This window comes from Zootoca vivipara, chromosome 10 (genome assembly GCF_963506605.1).
Source record: "Zootoca vivipara chromosome 10, rZooViv1.1, whole genome shotgun sequence".
In the NCBI taxonomy this organism is placed as follows: Eukaryota; Metazoa; Chordata; class Lepidosauria; order Squamata; family Lacertidae; genus Zootoca; species Zootoca vivipara.
The window spans coordinates 70,652,631-70,675,698 of record NC_083285.1 but is presented as its reverse complement, the minus strand read 5'-3'; the positions used below and the strand labels follow the sequence as shown (position 1 = coordinate 70,675,698).

Here is a 23,068-nt window from a genome sequence, read left to right as displayed (position 1 = left end):
AGCGTGCTGGGGGGTGGGGGGAGGTTCTGATATGTACAGTGAAAATAATAATAATGGGTTGAGAAAGTTGTATTTCCTGGGCTGTGGCTGGATGTGAGATGGCTAAGTGCCAGGGGTGGTAGAGAGCAGTTGGGTAGAGACTAAATAACAAAGATGGCGTCCATTTGGCTATATAGTGTATGGAAATGCTCTTCCAGACTCTTTGAAATAATTTTCATTTGATTTTAAAAGTGTAGAGTTCTAACAATACCAAATACATATCCATATTTAGAGATTTCTATGAATCTCCAGACTTCCCACCATCCCCGCCTTGAGTCCTATTTCCAACTGCATATTATTTCATCATCCATGTTTTATACCTCTCCATATTGGCCATAGTATTGGTTGCATTGCAAGTGTTATTAGAATCCTGCTAATGTTTTCATCTGCTTACAGTGGTCTCCTAAATAAATTATAAATTCTCCCCATTCTTTCTTGAAGTTTTTATCTTCTTGGCTCCTGAGCTTTCCGGTCAGTATTGCCATTTCGGCGGCGTATTCCAACAGCTTAGTTTGCTATTCTTCTCTGGTAGGGACTCTAACTTCTTTCCATCTCTGGGCTAATAGCATCCATAGGGCAGTCGTTGCATACATGAAAAGTCTTTTCTGCTCCTTTGGGATCTCGGTACAGACTCTGTGGACTCTGCCCAGTGATACACTGCTAAGCAAAGTCTGATCGCTTTGTGGTGTGAGCCTCCGTACTTGAACTCGCAAAGGGGAATTTCTCCACAGGTGCTAGGCCCAAGAGGCATCCCTGTTAGTGAGGGAGATCAGAGCCCTTCTTCAAGCCCCCCAGAACCTTCCTCAGGGCTTCCTTCACCTCCTTGTTGCGGAGGCTGTAGATGACAGGATTCAACATGGGGATGACGATACAATAGAGAGTAGAGATCAGGGTGTCAGCCTCCAAGGAGTAGCCTGCGCTTGGGCGGTTGTAGTTCACATTGGCTATCCCAAAATAGATGATGACCACAACTATGTGGGCGGCGCAAGTGGAGAAGGCTTTTCGCCTGCCGGTGTTAGAGCGGCAGTGTTGAATATATGGTCATTGATGGACCTCATAGGTATCTAAAGCCATTTGCACATAACAAAATACTGTATGTATTTTATCAAAGTAATTGTTGAACTGAAATACAACTAAGAAGAAATATATTAATAGTGAAATAATTATGATTGGGGGCCCATGACTTACATCCTAGGAGCCTACACAACACAAAACACTGTTGCTGTATGTAGGTTTTATTTTATTTGTTTTTTATCTTATATTTTGGAAATGTACACCCAGGTTTTTTCCCTTTGATTTTTTGGGGGGCCCCCCAAGAGAGTGGGGCCCTAAGCTAGAGCTTGTTTACCTTATACCTAAATCTGGCACTGCTCCCCACTCATGTGTGAAGAGTGATCCATGGCTCCTTCTGCCCTGTGGGATGCCAGAGCCAGTTGCTCAACACCCTTGTGTTGCTCAGTTAAGAATCTTAAGTTCCCTTTCTGCATTTAAAAGCTGGTTATGACAAGGCTACCATGATATGTTGAGTTACAGGTAGGTAGCCATGCTGGTTTTCCGTAGTCAAAACAAAATAAAAAAATTCCTTCCAATAGCACTTTAGAGACCAACTAAGTTGGTCAAGAAGATCAAACCTATCCATTCTGAAGGAAATCAGCCCTGAGTGCTCACTGGAAGGACAGATCCTGAAGCTGAGGCTCCAATACTTTGGCCACCTCATGAGAAGAGAAGACTCCCTGGAAAAGACCCTGATGTTGGGAAAGATGGAGGGCACTAGGAGAAGGGGACGACAGAGGACGAGATGGTTGGACAGTGTTCTCAAAGCTACGAACATGAGTTTGACCAAACTGCGGGAGGCAGTGCAAGACAGGAGTGCCTGGCGTGCTATGGTCCATGGGGTCACGAAGAGTCGGACACGACAAAACAACAACAAAGTTTGTTATTGGTATGAGCTTTTGTGTGCATGCACACTTCTTCAGATACCACACGAAAGCTCATACCAATGACAAATTTAGTTGGTCTCTAAGGTGCTACTGAAAGGATTTTTTAAAATGATATGTTGAGGCAGCTAAACCCTTTAATATTTTCTGCACTATGAGCCACACTACTTTTTGGTGGGCGGGGGAATGTCTGTCCTGAATCTACAGCCAATGAATAAGTCTGATGCATAAAATCGCTCTGAACTAGGGATGGGGGAGTGCATTAGATTCAGTTCACATTTAAAACCAGAGCTAACTAATCTGCACTTTCTGAAACACTGGGGCCGGGGGGGGGGGGAGAAGCACCCTTCAAAATTTGCACTTCCACAAATTTTGCAATACAGTGCCCCATTGAGGAAACGGCTGCCAGGATGCATCTACAGTGGCTGAATGTGTGTGTAAATACCGTAGATATATTACTTCAAACGCATGCATTATTTTAAAGGAAATGGAGATGCAAATATCTGCATATTGACTAAAATTGCAATCCGCTGGGTACTAAAATGCTGATGAATTTTTGAGAGCACTTGGGGAAATGAAATAAAATCCCCGAACTGATGTGGAGAAGTGAACTTAAGAGCAGAATGGAAAAAGGGGAAATGGAGAGAAATCAAAACTGACACATCACGCAATCCTTACACTGGACAGAATGAAGTCAACGGAAGCAGATTGCTTGACAATGTGAGCATGTCAAAGCTTTGTTGTCTTGCATGGAACATTGAACAGCTTTGAGAACAGCTGTCAATCAGCCAGCCCAGACGATTCCTTCATTTCCCCTCATGTTTTAACCAACGTACCCAATATTACGCAGTGGCGGATGTGACATTTGCATGGTTTTAAACGAAGTGGTGCGTGCAGGTGAGTGATGGCTCCCTATCCCCATTGCAAATGCAGCCTTTCCTGGGTTTAGAGGTGACTTTCCGGGCCCTTTTATTTCTCTGCTCCTCACCTGGCAACTTCTGACCTGTGGAACTCAGCTGGTTGCTGCGGTTGCTGCTGGGCTTGAAAGGATGTAGAGATTCTTGGTTTCAGATGCTGATATTTCTTCCATGTCCCCCAGTGAGGGAAACCTGGTAGGAGGATCCGGAGGCCAGAGAAGGGTGGGGGGGTGAGTAGCAGAGTCTCCACCTTTCCTCCTGTCAGAACAAGGGATAGACCAGGCTGGGGCTCATCCTCAGCCCAAGGAACGGTTCCAGTTTCTAGCTGACCCTCCTTGTCCTTTAGGTGTCACCACACGCCCTAAAATTGGGCATAGTTCTGCCTGCATCTTGTGGCCCAAACTCCAGCAGGGAAGAGAGCTTTTATTACGTGTTTCAGCAGCCCCTGAAGAGGGAAGGAATATCAGGGCGTGCAGGAAAAAACATCTCTTTCCCCACGGTTTTTCCCCTGATAGAAAATGCTGGTGCCAAGGGTACAGAGTAGATCTCGAGGGGATCAGGGAATAGCAATGTTCAAATGAGGATCTTAGGGAGGAGGAGCAGAGGAAATCAACTCAATCTGCAAAATTCAATCTGCCAAAAAACAAAACAAAACACAACAACAACCAGTACGGAAATCAAAACGCAGCCAGCATTTCAAATTTGTACTTCTCCAGGTCATACGGGGCAGATATCCAGCCAAGTCATATTTACAGAACTATATGGGCGAAGGTAAAATATGGAGAAAGGGTCGCATTTTAAGGGGAAATAGCCTTTAAAAGAATGACTATGTCATGCAAGATTGCATACAAAAATGTGTGTGTTAGGAGAACTTCGCACTGAGAGGCTGATGAATTTTTTGGGAAGACTTAACAAAATAAAGAAAACAGAAAAAGATGTGGAAATGTGGATCCCTGAAATTAAAAGAACTTAACTGTGGAAGAATGGGAAATTTTTACATCCGGGGACGAAGCTGAAAAAAGAGGACACAACAAGGACAACTGTTTTTAATGCTTGATGCTTTTTAATGTTTACATATTTTGGAAGTGGCCCGAGTGGCTGGGGTAACCCAGTCAGGTGGGCAGGGTATAAATTATTTATTATTATTATTATTATTATTATTATTATTATTATTATTATTATTATTATTTCCCAAGGGAAATTTCGCCAAAGGCAGGAGACCCTGTTAGTGAGGGAGATCAGAGCCCTTCTTCAAGCCCCCCAGAACCTTCCTCAAGGCTTCCTTCACCTCCTTGTTGCGGAGGCTGTAGATGACAGGATTCAACATGGGGATGACGATACAATAGAGAGTAGAGATCAGGGTGTCGACTTCTAAAGAGTAGCCTGTGCTCGGGCGGTTGTAGTTCACATTGGCCATCCCAAAATAGATGATGACCACAACTAGGTGGGCAGCGCAAGTGGAGAAGGCTTTTCGCCTGCCGGTGTTAGAGCGGATCCGAAGGATGGCCGACAGAATGAAGATATACGAGACGACCACCAGGAGGAAAGTTCCCAGGCTGACAAACACACTTGCTACATGAAGGGCCATCTCGTTGACGTAGGTGTCGCTGCAGGCGATTTGCAGAAGAGGAGGGACATCGCAGAAGATGTGGTGGATCTGGTTGGCCCCACAGAAGGTCAGGTTGGTGGAGAGCGCAGTGTGAATAACAGAGTCCAAGAGGCCCCAGATCCAAGAAGTGGTAGCCAGAGGGACACACACACTTCTGCTCATCAGGTGAGCATAGCGCAAGGGTTGACAAATGGCGGCATAGCGGTCGTAGGCCATGGCGGCTAGCAGGGCGCACTCAGTCCCTGCAAAGGTCATCAGGAGGAACATCTGGACCATGCACTGGTTGTAGGAAATGGTGTGTCTCTGGTGCCAGAAGTTTGCCAGAATCTTGGGGATGGTGACGGATGAGTAGCAGACGTCCAAGCAGGATAAGTGGCTGAGGAAAAAGTACATGGGGCTGTGGAGGCGTGAGTCCAGCTGGATCAGGGTGAAGATCACCCCATTTCCCACCAGGGTGAAGAGGTAGATGGCCAGGAAGAGGAGGAAGAGGAAGGACTGTCCCTTGTGGACCCCAGAGAAACCCAGGAAGATGAATTCGGTCACTAGTAGCGTCTGATTCCTGCCTTCCATGGGCTCGGTTGAGGTCAGTTCTGAGCGGAGAACCAGGAAGGAAGGAAGGAAGGAAGGAAGGAAGGAAGGAAGGAAGGAAGGAAGATTAATGTGGGCAGGGAATGCAGATATGCACATGGGATAGAGGTGGGTTGCTGGTATTTTTGTCTCTAAAGATCTCTCTGCATTCATCATTTTCATACTCTTAACAAGAGCACATCTATAATCTATAAATTCATTTTATAATTTATGTGTACAAAAACCCGCACAGAGGATGTGTTACTGCCGCAGGCGGGGGCATATTCGACTTTCAGGGGTCTGCAACTGATGAAATGGCGAAGCATTTTGTCATAAGTTAAGGTAAAGGTGAAGGGGCCCCTGACCATCAGGTCCAGTCGTGTCCGACTCTGGGGTCGTGGCGCTCATCTCGCTCTATAGGCCAAGGGAGCCAGCGTTTGTCCAAAGACAGCTTCTGGGTCATGTGGCCAGCATGACTAAGCTGCTTCTGGTGAACCAGAGCAGCGCACGGAAACGCCGTTTACCTTCCCGCCGGAGCGGTCCCTATTTATCTACTTGCACTTTGACGTGCTTTCGAACTGCTAGATTGGCAGGAGCTGGGAACGAGCAACGGGAGCTCACCCCGTCGCAGGGATTCGAACCGCCGACCTTCTGATCAGCAAGCCCTAGACTCTGTGGTTTAACCCACAGCGCCACCTGGGTCCCATTGTCATGAGTTAAGTTGACACAAATAAACTGGTGCTGGTAGAATTTAAGATATAAAAATAGGCAGATGAGTCCGATCCTTGCTCTCTATTCCCTACTTGGAGAGGGGTTCCCATTGATCTGGAAGACACATCGGTTTCTCTAGGGAGGATGTTGTCTGCTTAACCTTTAACCCCATAAACTCACCAAATAGTGTTTTTTTAAAACTCATCAAATAGTTGAGTTGGAAGGAATTCTGTGGGTCATTTAGTCCAATGCAGGGAACCATAACAAAACGCTCTCTTCTGTATTAGTTCATATTCTTTCTTAAAAATAAAATTATATTCTTTTGATCTCTTCCTGGTTGTTTTTATTTTATTTTGGGGGGGTTGTTTTTATAGCTGGGATACCCTCCCACAAACTTACCTCTGTGAAGGAGAAAGGGACTTCTTCAAAGAGAGGATTAAATCAGGAGCAGCGTGGTCAGAAGGATTGGGCACTTCTACATTTATTTTCCTTCCATCAAACCACACTTGGGAGTACTTTTGGATACTTCTAGTTGCCGCACCTTTAAAAATAAGAAATCGGGTTGGATTTCTATAACAGCAACTCGAGGGATTTCTGGAACTAGAGCAAGCGTGTGAGGTAGGGATTGAAGCAGCCCAGTGTATCAACTCAGCGCATGTCGTTCAAAGGAAAATCCCACAAGCCATGCATGTAAAAGGAAAAGATGCCACACAGAGGAAAAAAGCTGATCAGGTATTCCATTTAAGATCAGAATGAATAAAGCCAAGTTCTTCTGGACTTACCTCCTGGTACAGTGGTCCCTTGGTTCTCAAACTTAATCCGTTCTGGAAGTCCGTTCCAAAAGCAAAGCGTTCCAAAGCTAAGGTACACTTTTCCATGGAAAGTAATGCAAAACGTATTAATCTGTTCCAGACGTTAAAAACAACAACCCTAAAACAGCAATTTAACATGAATTTTACTATCTAATGAGACCATTCACCCTTCCATGCCAATACAGTGGAACCTCGGTTTATGAACACCTCGGTTTACGAATTTTCGGTTTACGAACACCGCGGACCCATCTGGAACAGATTAATCCACTTTCCATTACTTTCAATGGGAAAGTTCGCTTCAGTTTATGAACGCTTCAGTTTATGAACAGACTTCCGGAACCAATTGTGTTCATAAACCGAGGTACTACTGTAATTTAAATGCAGTTCTCAATTTATAACTCATTGTCCTTTCCTGGATGCAAATTGTTAAGAATCATCAAGACCTTCCATTTGACTTTATTTTTGGTCTTGTTTGTTTTTGTTCTCTTTTTCTCTTTCATTTTTTTTAATTTTTTGATGCAAAGGAATACTTGTCTATATATTTATTTATTTTCCTGTACAAAATCTTATTGGGATGTAGGCAATGAATAAAATAAAAATTGTATCAATGAACACCAAGGGATTAAATTCTTGCATGAAAAGAAATAAGTTTAGTGCATTACTCAAAAAAGGGGGGGGGAAAGCTGCAATATAAAATGCTGTTGTTGTTGTTTAGTCGTTTAGTCGTGTCCGACTCTTCGTGACCCCATGGACCATAGCACGCCAGGCACTCCTGTCTTGCACTGCCTCCCGCAGTTTGGTCAAACTCATGTTCGTAGCTTCGAGAACACTGTCCAACCATCTTGTCCTCTGTCATCCCCTTCTCCTTGTGCCCTCAATCATTCCCAACATCAGGGTCTTTTCCAGGGAGTCTTCTCTTCTCATGAGGTGGCCAAAGTATTGGAGCCTCAGCTTCACGATCTGTCCTTCCAGGGAGCACTCAGGGCTGATTTCCTTAAGAATGGATAGGTTTGATCTTCTTGCAGTCCATGGGACTCTCAAGAGTCTCCTCCAGCACCATAATTCAAAAGCATCAATTCTTCGGCGATCAGCCTTCTTTATGGTCCAGCTCTCACTTCCATACATCACTACTGGGAAAACCATAGCTTTAACTATACAGACCTTTGTCGGCAAGGTGATGTCTCTGCTTTTTAAGATGCTGTCTAGGTTTGTCATTGCTTTTCTCCCAAGAAGCAGGCGTCTTTTAATTTCGTGACTGCTGTCACCATCTGCAGTGATCAAGGAGCCCAAGAAAGTAAAATCTCTCACTGCCTCCATTTCTTCCCCTTCTACCCCTATCAAATGCTACAAGAGTCTCAAATAAGGAATGGAGAGTAGTATTTTTCTTGGAAGTCCAAAATTAAGAGAAGCGTTTTCAGCCTGTTCAAAGAATAAAAACAGAGCAGTAGCTATCATTTGGCCCCCCAAAACACCATTTTGTTTTTCTTACCGGATCACAGACCCTGATGGGGGATTCATTTTTGGAACAGAACAGTATGATGGAAGATAATATCTACCGGATCCATTTATGCACTTAGGAATAATCATAGAATCATAGAGTTGGAAGAGACCACAAGGGCCATCCAGTCCAACCCCCTGCCAAGCAGGAAACACCATCAAAGCATTCTTGACATATGCCTGTCAAGCCTCTGCTTAAAGACCTTCAAAGAAAGAGACTCCACCACACTCCTTGGCAGCAAATTCCACTGTCGAGCAGCTCTTACTGTCAGGAAGTTCTTCCTAATGTTTAGGTGGAAGCTTCTTTCTTGTAGTTTGAATCCATTGCTCCGTGTCCGCTTCTCTGGAGCAGCAGAAAACAACCTTTCTCCCTCCTCTATATGACATCCTTTGATATATTTGAACATGGCTATCATATCACCCCTTAACCTTCTCTTCTCCAGGCTAAACATACCCAGCTCCCTAAGCCGTTCCTCATAAGGCATCGTTTCCAGCCCTTTCACCATTTTGGTTGCCCTCTTTTGGACACGTTCCAGCTTGTCAGTATCCTTCTTGACCTGTGGTGCCCAGAACTGGACACAGTACTCCAGGTGAGGTCTGACCAGAGCAGAATACAGTGGTACTATTACTTCCCTTGATCTAGATGCTATACTCCTATTCATGCAGCCCAGAATTGCATTGGCTTTTTTAGCTGCTGCATCACACTGCTGACTCATGTCAAGTTTGTGGTCTACCAAGACTCCTAGGTCCTTTTCACATGTACTGCTCTCAAGACAGGTGTCACCCATCCTGTATTTGTGCCTTTCATTATTATTTTTGCCCAAGTGTAGTACTTTACATTTCTCCTTGTTAAAATTCATCTTGTTTGCTTTGGCCCAGTTGTCTAATCTGTTAAGGTCATTTTGAAGTGTGATCCAGTCCTCTGGGGTATTAGCCACCCCTCCCAATTTGGTGTCATCTGCAAACTTGCTCAGGATGCCCTCAAGCCCATCATCCAAGTCATTGATAAAGATGTTGAATAAGACTGGGCCCAAGACAGAACCCTGTGGCACCCCACTAGTCACTACTCTCCAGGATGAAGAGGAGCCATTGATGAGCACCCTTTGGGTTCGGTCACCCAGCCAGTTACAAATCCACTGAATGGTAGCATTGTCTAGCCCGCATTTTGCCAGCTTCTTTACAAGAATATCATGGGGCACCTTGTCAAATTAACAAAGGAAGGAACACAGAGAAAACAAAACAATAGTGAAAAGAAAACGCACCCACAAGCTCACTCTGAGAATATAGTAACCATCAATATAGCCATCATAATTTGAACATATAAGATATCCAAATGTCCAGATAGACATCCACACAGAATTGATGGTTATAAGCTCCCACAAACCTAAAAGCTTCTATCCACCTTAAACCTCTTAACAATCTTTTCCTGCAAGCACAAAACACAGATTGTTCCCGATTTTTGCCCACACTGAAACCACAAATTGGCAATATTTAACTAAGCTAGTTTACTGTTTTTCTTTGAAATAAATATTCAAAAACATTTAACCTACCATTTAACCTATTTTTGAAATTTACACAGTAGCTGCTGCATTTCCCACCCTCGGCTTATACTCGGGTCAATACGTTTTCCAGTTTTTTGAGGTGCCTCGGCTTATATTCGGGTCGGCTTATACTCGCGTATATACAGTAGTTGGTTTGGCAACTATATCAGTCGAACATGCTGAAGCATCAGCACTTGACCTGAAGGAACTGTTAACAAAATTTGCAAAGGAAAAGGCACGTAAAATAAGATTTTGATTTGCTTGAAATTGAAACATTAAAGAGACGTAAATTTCAGCATCACATTTAACATTTTTGAAAGTGATTTCTGACTTGTTTTCACAATTTTTTAAAAATAAACAATTTCAAACTCTGTGCTTTTCATTCTTCCTATAATACATCTGTGTTTGAAATATGATTGGTCGGGGGGGGGGGGGGCGCCAGAAGGTGATCTCGCCTAGGGTGCAAAAAACCCTAGCACCGGCCCTGACTGGAAGGACAGATCCTGAAGCTGAGGCTCCAAGACTTTGGCCACCTCATGAGAAGAGAAGACTCCCTGGAAAAGACCCTGATGTTGGGAAAGATGGAGGGCACAAGGAGAAGGGGACGACAGAGGACGAGATGGTTGGACAGTATTCTCGAAGCCACCAACATGAGTCTGACCAAACTGCGGGAGGCAGTGGAAGACAGGAGTGCCTGGCGTGCTCTGGTCCATGGGGTCACAAAGAGTCGGACACGACTAAACAACAAAAGAAGTAAATCTTGGCCAATTGTTCCTGATGTGTTATGCACGTAGTTAAATACGTATTACGAGAGGTTTTTTCTCTTTCAAGTTGCAGATTTCTGCAGAATTGAAGAGAATTATCAGTAGAAAATATGTGCAATCTACAAATTGCAAACCTTCCCCTTTCACAAAGTGGTCCTCAGATTCTGCCAGAGAAGTTGACCATCAGAGCACATGAGCAATAGCCCTCCAAAACAGATATTCCTCAGGGCCACGTGACCTCTGGCTAAAGTCTAGCTACTGTGGCTAATAGCCATTGATAGACTTTCCCTCCTCCCCATATCTCTCCAAGCCCCATTGAAAGCTTTTTAATGTAGGGGAATCACAGCATCTCCAAGTAGCCAAACCCACCGTGAGAAGCAGTTATTTTGGAGGGGTGAAGAGTGGCAAGCAATGGTCCTGAATCCACAGGCAATAAATAAATAAGGCTGATGCATAAAATCACTCTGGGTTGGGGATGGGGAGTGTATTAGATTTGCATTTAATGGCAAACCTACCTCATTTGCACAGTTTCCAAGTTTCTGAAACAGCCACCCTTTGAAATTCACTCTTCCCTGAATTTTGCAATGCAGTTCTCTGGTCAAGTAACACATGGAACAATGCATTATACTAGGGGAAATCGCATTGCTAAATTGCAACAACAAACACTCGTGTATATACTGTACTAGGAGAGCTTTGCACTAAAATGCTGGTGAATTTTCATGAGGACTTAACAAAGATTCCAAAGTGCTGTTAAAATGTAGAGAAATGAACTCAAGAGTGGCGAAATGAGAAATGGAGCGAAACTGAAATTTGGAGATTTGCTCATCCCTCCTCTGGACAGAGCAAATCCAGCCCAAGCACATTGCTTAGCACTGTGAGCATTTCAAAGCTTTCCTGCATGGAAAAATGAATCATTTTGTGCTCAGTTTTAAACCAGCCAGCCTGGATTATTTCCCCATTTCCCAGCATGATTTCTGGTTTAAATCTCTGGAATGATGTTAGACAATGACCAGTTAAATTTTTTCCCTGGTTTCAATCAGACTGGTGTGTGTAGACGAGCAATTCCTACCCCAACCCCATTGCAAATGAAACCTTTCCTGGGTCTGAGGGCTACTTCACGGACGCCTTTATTTCTCACCTGGCACCTTCCTGCTGCATGGATAATGGCTGTGGCACCTGTTGCCTTTGGAAAGATGTGGAGAAAGTCAATTTTAGATGCTGATGCTTCTTCCAGGTAACCGAGTGAGGAGAGTCAGGCAGGAGTTCTTCCCAAAGAAAGGCCCCCAGCTCTGCAAGCATCAATCACATGCCCTAAAACTAAGATGCACCCTGCTTGTATTGTGTGGGTCCAACTCTGGCAGGAAATAAGGTTTATACTGAGTGCTTGAGCTGCCCCTGAAGAACACACATTTGCATCAGGAGAAAGAAAAATCAAGGAGTCCAGAAAAAGATGTCTCTCTCTCTCCCCCCTGGGTTTTTCTTTTAATTGGCAGAGAAGTTTGGAGTCGTGAGTGAAGGGTGGGGACCCAGGGAGTTGGGGAATCAGTGTTCAAACCAGGCTCTTGGTTAGGGTGGGGGGGGGGGGAAGAGAAAATCAATCCAATCTCCATTTAATTCACACTTTCTGAAACAATACGGGAATCAAAGCACAGCCTGCCTTTTCAATTTGCACATCTCCAAACCTTGCAATGCAAATCTTCAGCCAAATAACGTGTAGAAAAAATGTCTGAACTAGGGTAAAGCATGGATAAAAATAACATACAAAAAATGAGGAACATTTTAGGGGAAATTGTGTGTTTTTAATAATGCTTTTAAAAGATACAGAGTATCAAAATAACCGTACAGGATAGCTTGCAAAATACTAAAGGCATTTAATTTTAAAAAATAATATCATATAATACAGAATTATGCTATAAACAAACAAAAGGTCTGGATGGGGATGGGAAGGGTACTGATTAGGAGCTTATACATACCTAACAGTAAACAGAAAATAGAGAGTCTTGTCTGGAGCTTATACATTGGTGTACAACGCAGAACATATAGTCAAATCTGCTTTAGTTATCAGTTAAAGTGTGCAAGTAACTAAGGATAAGGATGGGGGGGGGATTTGCTTGGTTCGTATTTTGTTCTGGCTGCAAGAACAAAGATGTACAAAAACACGTGTAACCGCAAACTGCAAATAAAGCAAGACAGCTGCCAGAAAAGCTGATTTTAAAAGGGCAAACCTATTTTAATAACTTGTTGAAGTCTTCTTGCAATCTTTGCAAATTTTCAGTGTATCCGAGGAAGTGATTTTCATGATACCTGCGTGTCAATATTTTGCACTTTGTACAATGCGCAGAGCACCTTGGAACAGATGGGCAAAGAGACCCTCCTGAGAGAATAAGGAGCGATGCTGCTAATGTACATTTCAAATGATTATCTAGTGGTCTGATTTCCACACCACTTGTTAGTGAGGTGAATTATATCCCTTCTTCTGCCGCCCCAGAACCTTCCTCAGGGCTTCCTTCACCTCCTTGTTGCGGAGGCTGTAGATGAGGGGGTTCAGCATGGGGGTGACGATGCAGTAGAGTGTGGAGACCAGGGTGTCTATCTCCAAGGAGTAGCCTGCGCTCGGGCGGTTGTAGTTCACGTTGGCCATCCCAAAGTAGATGATGACCACCACTAGGTGGGCTGCACAAGTGGAGAAGGCCTTGTGCCTGCCGGTATTAGAGCGGATCCGAAGGATGGCCGACAGAATGAAGATATACGAGATGACCACCAGGAGGAAAGGGCTGATCCCCACGAAAATGCTTGCCGCATGAAGGGCCATCTCGTTGACGTAGGTGTCGCTGCAGGCGATTTTCAGCAGTGGTGGGACATCGCAGAAGATGTGGTGGATCTGGTTGGCCCCGCAGAAGGTCAAGTTGGTAGCCAATGCAGTGTGAATGGCAGAGTCCAGGAGGCCCCAGATCCAAGAAGTGGTAGCCAGAGGGACACACACCCTCCTGCTCATCAGGTGAGCGTAGCGCAAGGGTTGGCAAATGGCGGCATAGCGGTCGTAGGCCATGGCGGCTAGCAGGGCGCACTCAGTCCCTGCAAAGGTCATCAGGAAGAACATCTGGGCCATGCACTGCTTGCAGGAAATGGTGTGTCTCTGGCACCAGAGGTTTACCAGGATCTTGGGGATGGTGACGGACGAGTAGCAGACGTCCAAGCAGGATAAATGGCTGAGGAAAAAGTACATGGGACTGTGGAGGCGTGAGTCCAGCTGGATCAGGGTGAAGATCACCCCATTTCCCACCAGGGTGAAGACGTAGATGGCCAGGAAGAGGAGGAAGAGGAAGGACTGTCCTTTGTGGACCCCAGAGAAACCCAGGAAGATGAATTCGGTCACCACCAGCGTCTGATTGCTGCCTTCCATGGACTGAATCAAGGTCAACTCTGAGAAGAGAACCAGGAAGCGAGAGAGATTAATCCAGGCAAAAGCAGGTTCCTGAACACACACATGTGAAATCATGGGCAGAGGTAGGTTGGTGGGTTTGTTTGTTTTTTTAAGAAAAAAATGGCAGAAGGAAACTGAAACCATCAACAGAACTGTACGGAACAACCTTACATTTACAAAGCAAAATATCCCCTTGAATTATATACCCAGCCCATGGAACCATACAAAAGGACAATTTGAGTGGACAGCAAAAAGACTGATACGGATGAATTGGAAAAATAAAAATGTGGCTCCCTTCTACGATTGGATTGAAGACTTGTACAAACTCGGAACATATGAACAACTTGCATGTAAACACAGATTAAAGGGCTGGATGTCAGTATTTACGTTGTGAGGGAATAAGGCAAGAGCGACCAAGTGAGAACCTCTTGAATCCACATGTCATGACATGCAGGTCATATTTTCCTAGATAACTAATATGCATTTGCAAACAGCTATGGTAGATCTGTAAACGGTGGACCCTGCCTCCAACCACCTAACTGGGATTTACTGTATAGGTTTCTTATATGAACAAAGAAGAACATTAACTGCAGGGTTGTTGAAAATATCGTCTGAGACCACAATGGGAAAAACTTGGGGGAAACCTGTAAGGGTCATCATTTTAACTGAGGCCAAAAGAATTTGAAGTTTGATTTGAATTGGGAAATTACTAGTAAATATTTAGGGTCCTCCATTCCAACCACCTAGAATTCAGGAATCTCAGCTAACACATTCCTGATCCATCCCTGAGGCCATCCACCCTTTGTTTAAAAGCCTCCAAAGTTGGAGAGTCCACTATCTTTGGAGAGAGTCCAATTCCACTGTTGAACAGCTCTGGTCCTCAGTTCTTCCTAATGTTAAGTCTGAATCTCCTATCTTGTCATTTGTCCTATTAAAAAATATCACTTAAATATGTAGTTGGAGGGGGGATTTGTATAAATAAATAAATAGCAGATTACTGCAGAATGGAACAGAAATATCGGCAAAAAAATATAGGAAATTAACAGATGGGCTCAAAGCAGTCAACTGTTGTTGTTTAGTCGTTTAGTTGTGTCCGACTCTTCGTGACCCCATGGACCAGAGCATGCCAGGCACTCCTGTCTTCCACTGCCTCCCGCAGTTTGGTCAAACTCATGTTCGTAGCTTCGAGAACACTGTCCAACCATCTCGTCCTCTGTCGTCCCCTTCTCCTTGTGCCCTCCATCTTTCCCAACATCAGGGTCTTTTCCAGGGAGTCTTCTCTTCTCATGAGGTGGCCAAAGTCTTGGAGCCTCAGCTTCAGGATCTGTCCTTCCAGTGAGCACTCAGGGCTGATTTCCTGAAGAATGGATAGTTTTGATCTTCTTGCAGTCCATGGGACTCTCAAGAGTCTCCTCCAGCACCATAAGCAGGCAACTGGATGACACCAAATAAGTTGACCACCGGGACACTAAGGCAATAGTTCTCCCCAGCAGATGTTTTTCAGTGACATGTAACGTTTCTCTAACTTTTAACTACCCTGGCTAATAGTCTTTGATATACTTTGATATATGGTGCTGGAGGAGACTCTTGACTGAGTCCCATGGATTGCAAGAAGATCTTGATTTCTGAAGGAAATCAGCCCTGAGTGCTCACTGGAAGGACAGATCCCGAAGTTGAGGCTCCAATACTTTGGCCACCTCATGAGAAGAGAAGAATCCTTGGAAAAGACCCTGATGTTGGGAAAGATTGAGGGCACTAGGAGAAGGGGATGGCAGAGGACGAGATGGTTGGACAGTGTTCTTGAAGCTACCAACATGAGTTTGACCAAACTGCGGCAGTGGAAGACAGGAGTGCCTGGCGTGCTCTGGTCCATGGGGTCACCAAGAGTCGGACATGACTAAACGACAACATACTTCCCCTCCTCCTCCTCCTCCTCCTCCTCCTCCTCCTCCTCCTCCTCCTCCTCCTTCTTCATTAATTTGATTTATTGTAAATGGTTGCTTGTTTCTGGATTTTTTTTTATTGGGTTTGCTGCTTTTGTAACTGGATTTTTTTTAAAAAAACTTTATTGCAAAACAATTTACACATAACAACACAGACAAACATGAACAATATCTCAATGACAACTGAACATTAACTAACAACACATCGTCTGACATCACACACACTTTTGACTTCCAATTCACCTCCTTGTGCTTTCTGCATATTCTTCATTTTTACACATTTCCTGTTACATCTGTTACATATCCAGAATTTTTTTTTTTTGCATTCATAGTTTTCCTTAATGTTCAAGATTCAGTCTAGACTTGTCAGGAGATTTGCATTTTCACGATATTGTTTTAGATATTATTTAACTGTTATCCATTTTTTTACACACTTTCTGGTTTGAGTTTCCTCTTGTTCTCCCGTTCATTTTCGCAAGTCCCAGGTATTCTATCCTCTTCACCTGCCAGCCAAGCTTTGTAGGAACTGGGTCACATTTCCAGTTTCTTGCTACTGAAATTCTAGCCACTGTAGGTGCGTACATAAAGATGGTTCTAAAGTTTTTTTGGATTTCAGTGGGCATAATGCCTAACAAAAAGGCTTCTGGGTTTTTTTTTTGGAAAGAGATTTTAAAGATCTTTTTGAGTTAGTTGTATATTATATCCCAAAATTCTCGTATCCTAGAATCATAGAATCATAGAATTGGAAGAGACCACAAGGGTCAAGCAGGAAACACCATCAAAGCATTCTTGACATATGCCTGTAAAGCCTCTGCTTAAAGACCTCCAAAGAAGGAGACTCCACCACACTCCTTGGTAGCAAATTCCACTGCCAAACAGCTCTTACTGTCAGGAAGTTCTTCCTAATGTTTAGGTGGAATCTTCTTTCTTGTAGTTTGAATCCATTGCTCCGTGTCCGCTTCTCTGGAGCAGCAGAAAACAACCTTTCTCCCTCCTCTATATGACATCCTTTTATATGTTTGAACATGGCTATCATATCCTCACATAGTCCCACCACATGTGCATATGTACGTACTTCTAAGCTCCTTTTGCAATTGTTTAAGGTAAAGCCATTGTGGCATCTTGAGGCAGCAAAGCCCATAAATTGCTTATGCACTGCGATAAGCAGCACATTGGGGTGGTGGCGTCTGTCCTGAACCTATAGCTGATGAATAAGGCTCAACCATAAAAACACTCTCTCTGAAACAGCATGCAAACTGCACACTTCTCTGAATTTTGCAATGCAGCTTCCCTGTCAAGTAATGTCTACAAAAATGTGTATACTGGGTCTGTGGACACGAACATGGACACACACACACACACACACACACACACACACACACACACAGAGAGAGAGAGAGAGAGAGAGAGAGAGAGAGAGAGAGAGAATAACATGCAAACAAGTGTTCATTAGGGGGAAATTCCTTTGCAAAAATGTGTACATTTGGCAAAATTGCAATAATAGTAATAATGCACTAACTTTGCACTAAAATTGTTGCGGCTGTTGTTGTTAGAATTTGTATACCATCACCCACAGATCTCAGGGGGGTTGACAACATAAAACCACAAAATAAAAGACCACAGAATACACAGTAAAAATAAGAACAACAAACCAATAATCCCACCTCTCAAATGCTGGTGGATTTTCATGAGCACTTTAAGAAAGTGATTGCCAAGGTGATGTGGATATGTGGAGAAATGGAAACTGAGAGCTTTGCCCATCCCTATTCTAGACACAGCGAATCCGACTCAAGCAGGTATCTTAAGACTCTCAACACTTTGAAGCTTCCCTGTGCTGCGCAGAACATCGAATCGCTTTGTAGCCAGTTGTCAGCCAGCCAGCCTGGATTATTTCCTCGTTTCCCATATTGAGTCAAACATCCTGAACACTGTTAGACAATGTCCAGTTTGCATGCTTTTAAACAAACCAGGCCATGCAGGCAAGCAATTCCTCTCCCACTGCAAATATCTCCCTGCTTCTCACCTGCCATCTTCCTGGTGAAAGGACTCGGGCGATTGCTGCAGAGTCGGACAATTGGTGGGGAGAAAGCCAGATTCAGATGCCGATGCTGCTTCCAGGTGACCCAGGGAGGAGAGTCAGACAGGAGGGACAGAAAAGGTGAGGGGCGATTGAGGGTGTTTGTAGATTTCAGGGTCTCCACCTTCCACCATGCCAGGAGCGGAGACAGACCAGACTCATGTTCTGCCTAAGAAAAGGTCTCCGTTTCTGGTTGTGTTTCAAGCACGACCTCATCTCCTAACACCTGGCTGTGTCTTGCCTGTACATCCCATGGACCCAACTCCGGCAAGAAAGAAGGTTTTTATTGTTTGAGCAGCCCCTGAAGAACATGCATTTGCAACAAAAGGAAGAAACATCAAGAAGCCCAGGAAAAGACATCACTCCCTCTGGGCTTTATTTTTCTACTGGCAGAAAATGCTGACGACAGGGGTATTGGGCAACACTCAAGGGAGTCAGGGAATTGCATTGTTCAAACCAAAAAGGACCAGCTCTTCTTTAAAAATGGGGAAGAAAGTCAGTTTAGCTTTCATTTAATTTCACACTTTTCCATTTTGTGTGTGATGTGGCTCTCCAGTCAGGGAATGAATGCAAAAAAAAATGCGTGGATAAGTAGGCATATGTTTCCAGAAATGAGATAGAAAAAGCATTTCTTTAGTGAGAATTGTCTTGCAAAATTGTGTGTATTAATCAATACTGCATGCAAAAAAATGTGCATAGGAGAAATTTGCATTAACATACTGGTGAATTTTCATGAAGACTTTTTTAAAAAAAACCCAGAAGAACTGAAATGTGAAGAACTGAATTTTAAATTGAAAACAGAAACAGAGAGAAACCAAGAGTTGCCTGGCCCTTCTCTTGGGGCAGAACTTTGTAGAGCTCCATCCAATGGCAAGGAAGGTCGTCTGTGCAGCAGCCAATCAGGGACCTCATGAGAATAACCATTGAAAGATGCCCTGCTTGCTAGCCTTAATCTATTTCTTTAAGAATTTTCCTACTGTGGAAATCTGCTTTCAAAGCAGATTCTTACTCTATGAATCGCATCCAAGCAGAGAAGACCTAGGCTCCCTTGCACCCTTGCTGAGGAGCTGTGCCGGTGCCCCGTGTTCCCTTGCACCCTTGGCAAGGAGGTGGTGGCTGCCCAGAGCAGCAGCCCAGGGAAGGCACGGGTGGGCAGGTGGGCTCCTAGCAAGAGTGGAGAGGCACAATTTTTGTGCTCCCCCTGGGCCTGGGCCTTTGTCGGAGACCAACCTGGCCAACCCTCAGGTACACCCCTGCATTTAAGCATGGTACCCAAAACAGAAATAACCTGGCCTTCCTCCAGTGATGTTGGAGAGAGTTGCTTTCTTATGTTCTATCGTAGGTGTTAGAATAAGTCAAGAAATGGAAGGGTGCCGGGGCTACTTGCGCCTCCTCTCTTGTTGACCCACTGTTGATTGGTTGATTGATTGATTGACTGATTGATTGATTGATCCCACCTTTTTCTCCTTTTTCATTTTGAAGGGCATATTTTAAAGGTCTAACAGCCTTTAAAATATGCCCAAGAATTGATGCTTTTGAATTATGGTGCTGGAGGAGACTCTTGAGAGTCCCATGGACTGCAAGAAGATCAAATCTATCCATTCTTAAGGAAATCAGCCCTGAGTGCTCACTGGAAGGACAGATCCTGAAGCTGAGGCTCCAATACTTTGGCCACCTCATGAGAAGAGAAGAATCCTTGGAAAAGACTCTGATGTTGGGAAAGATTGAGGGCACTAGGAGAAGGGGACGACAGAGGACAAGATGGTTGGACAGTGTTCTCGAAGCTACGAACATGAGTTTGACCAAACTGCGGGAGGCAGTGGAAGACAGGAGTGCCTGGCGTGCTCTGGTCCATGGGGTCACGAAGAGTCGGACACGACTAAACGACTAAACAACAACAACAACAGCCTATATTTCCGTATTTTACTTTGCTGCATATTTTATAACTTTACATATTTGCTGGGGTTCTTTCAACAAAGAGTACTTGCCCCAAACTTGGATTCTGGCATCCAAGAATGTGTGTGTGTGTGTGTGCGCGCGCGCGCACGCACCAACACAAACAACTCATACAGACAAAGTTGGATTGTCTGCCAGGTAGAGATGGGGGAGAAATTTGACTAGATTGCATTTAAAGGGGAACCCACTTATTCTGAACATGCACCCCTGAAGCAACATGAAATGCAGTTCAATCCATTGAAATTTGCACTTCTGCAAATGTTGCAACGCAGTTCTCCAGCCAATGAATGTGTGAAAAAATGCACAGACTAGATTAAAATGTTCATAAAAAGTCATGTACTAGTGAAAGTAACACAAAAGGCATTAAATTAGGGAAATTGCAGAAATGTGCATATTAGCCAATCACATAGAGATATGTGTATATCTGCAAAGATTTGTACTAAATTCCTGATGAATTTCCAAGAAGACTTTTCTCAAACTTGCAAACTGATGTGGAAATGTTGAGAGCTGAAATTGTTGTTGTTGTTTAGTCGTTTAGTCGTGTCCGACTCTTCGTGACCCCATGGACCATAGCACGCCAGGCACTCCTGTCTTCCACTGCCTCCCGCAGTTTGGTCAAACTCATGTTCGTAGCTTCGAGAACACTGTCCAACCATCTCGTCCTCTGTCGTCCCCTTCTCCTAGTGCCCTCAATCTTTCCCAACATCAGGGTCTTTCCCAAGGATTCTTCTCTTCTCATGAGGTGGCCAAAGTATTGGAGCCTCAGCTTCACAATCTGTCCTTCCAGTGAGCAGGACAGATTTCCAAGAAGACTTTTCTCAAACTTGCAAACTGATGTGGAAATGTTGAGAGCTGAATTTAAGATTGCCAAAGAAATGGCAACTCAGAGAAATCAAAATTGATCAAATTACTGCATTACAACATCCTCAGCAAGACAGGTTGAGAGCACTAGCGGCGCGGTTAAATTCTAGGAACATGGAATACCCACTTACCATCCAAGGCCATTAGCCATCAAGGGTTTGACTATAGAAGAAACCCCAAATATATTCACACATGACTTAACCAATAAATAAATAAATAAATAAATAAATAAATAAATAACATTGTGGGTCTCAGTACTGGACTGGACCTTATTTGTTAGTGATGCTGAGCACTGAATTTTTTTGAAAACGTGTGTGTTTTAGACATGTTCAGGGAAGTTTTTAATGTGTGACATTTTAATGTATTTTTATTCTTGTTGGAAGCCGCCCAAAGTGGCTGGGGAAACCCAGCCAGATGGGCGGGGTACAAATAATAAATTATGATGATGATACACACAACAATTAAAATGTAATAAACTGATGGCAACTACATAGGGAAAATGAGTTCTTGTCAATCAATGGGCAAGAGATGTTGGTGATTTGTGCACCAGATCAGGATTCCCAAGTTCCATTAAAAATATATATATACACAAACATTTCTGTGCCAGAGTCTGGAGTGTTCTTCATTCATTCATTCATTCATTCATTCATTCATTCATTCATTCACTCACTTACAAACAAACAGTTCCACTCCTGCTGTTCCACCCAAAAGACAAGATGGGGGAATTATTCAACATTTGTGCCATGAAGGGAGCAGGGCTACCCTCTGTGATGGCCATCGTGGCCAGGCAAATGCCAGGGGTATGCCTTGGCTCTGGCAGGGCTACCGTGGCACCTGCTATGGTGGGTGGGTCTGCCTTGATCTCCATCCCACAGCTTGCTACCATCCAAGCATGCCTGCAAGTCTTAACCAGCCAGGGAACTCCGAGAGTCTCATTTCTGGCCTCACTTCCTCTGTTTTTCCAGGAGCTTCCCCAGGGCTCCCTTGACCTCCTTGTTGCGGAGGCTGTAGATCAGGGGGTTCAACGCAGGGGGGACGATGCAGTACATCGTGGAGATCAGAGTGTCTATCTCCAAGGAGTAGCCCTGTCCAAATTGGTTGTAGTTAACCAACCCATTCCCAAAATAAAGGGTGACCACGATCACGTGAGAGGCGCAAGTGGAAAGAGCTTTCTGCCTGCCAGCATTGGACGGGATCCGCAAGACAGAGGAGAGGATGTAGAAGTAGGAGAGGCCAATGGCCAGGAAGGGGACTAGCCCTATAAAAATGCTGGCTACCTGAGTCGCCATGAAATTCATGTACAGGTCTCCACAGGCAATTTTCAACAATGGGGGAATGTCGCAGAAAATGTGCCCGATCTGGTTGTGCCCACAGAAGTGCAAGTTGGAGCTAAGAGCGGTGTGAAGAGCAGAATGGAGGAAGCCCCAAACCCACGCGGTAGTGGCCAGCTGGGCGCAAGCCTTGGCGTTCATGATGCCCGAGTAGTACAAAGGCCTGCAGATGGCGACGTAGCGATCATAAGCCATGGCAGCCAGAAGCACGGCTTCTGCCCCTGTGAAGGACATCAGGAAGAACATCTGGGCCATGCACTCATTGTAGGAGATGGTGTGTTGCCGGTGTAAAAGATTCACCAGGATCTTGGGGAGCGTGACAGACGAGAGGCAAACATCTAAGCAGGACAGGTGGCTGAGGAAAAAGTACATGGGGCTGTGGAGATGGGAATCCAGCTGAATCAGGGTGAAGATCATAACATTACCCGTGAGGGTCACCAAGTAGATGGAGAAATATGCCAAGAAGAGGTATCTTTGGCCATCTAGCATGCTGGAGAAACCCAGGAGGACAAATTCCATTACCTGCGTGGTCTGGTTGTTGGCTTCCACTGAGGATATGGAATTTACCTGCAAGGACAAGAACCTGTAGAAGAAATACATTTTGCCTGTCCCTGGATTCAGCTAAGGATGCATAATCAACAATGAGGAACACCAACTATCCTTTGCTGGGGGTGGGGATAAATCTGATTCTCTTTGCATTTAAAAGCTTGTCGCTTTCCAAAACAAGACACAGATTGAAACATGGTCATCCTCAGCTCAAAATTCAACAGCTCTCCAGCCAAGTAATGTGTACAAAAATGGACAAATTCTGCATACAAATGCATATATTAGTGAAAGCAGCATACAAAAGCAGGTTAAATGAAGGAAGGGAAATTGCATTGCAAAAGGTGTGCATTAGGCATAACGGCATACGCAAATATGTTTTAGAATAAATTCATTGTAAAATGTTGATAAATTCTCACAAGGGCAATTTGCAAACTGATGTGGGGGACTCAACTTAAGACTGGGAAGAGGAGAAATGGAGAGACACCACATCTGAGAGCGTCACCCATCTCTCTGCCGGTCCTTCAGGGGGAACCTCC

The 23,068-nt window shown here is 44.3% G+C and overlaps 3 protein-coding genes across 3 annotated transcripts; all 3 read right to left on the bottom strand.

Annotated features, from left to right (window-relative positions):
* Positions 1-4,118: 4,118 nt before the first annotated feature.
* LOC118091555 (olfactory receptor 5T7-like) lies at positions 4,119-5,072 on the bottom strand. Its single transcript, XM_035128642.2, has one exon. It carries the CDS (start codon positions 5,070-5,072, stop codon positions 4,119-4,121), a length of 954 nt encoding a protein of 317 aa, XP_034984533.2.
* A 7,771-nt stretch (positions 5,073-12,843) lies between these two features.
* On the bottom strand, positions 12,844-13,800 carry LOC118091556 (olfactory receptor 5V1-like). Its single transcript, XM_035128643.2, has one exon. It carries the CDS (start codon positions 13,795-13,797, stop codon positions 12,844-12,846), a length of 954 nt encoding a protein of 317 aa, XP_034984534.2. The 5' UTR covers positions 13,798-13,800.
* A 7,799-nt stretch (positions 13,801-21,599) lies between these two features.
* Positions 21,600-22,586, bottom strand: LOC118091557 (olfactory receptor 5V1-like). The gene has a single exon (XM_035128644.2). It carries the CDS (start codon positions 22,584-22,586, stop codon positions 21,600-21,602), a length of 987 nt encoding a protein of 328 aa, XP_034984535.2.
* Positions 22,587-23,068: the final 482 nt, after the last annotated feature.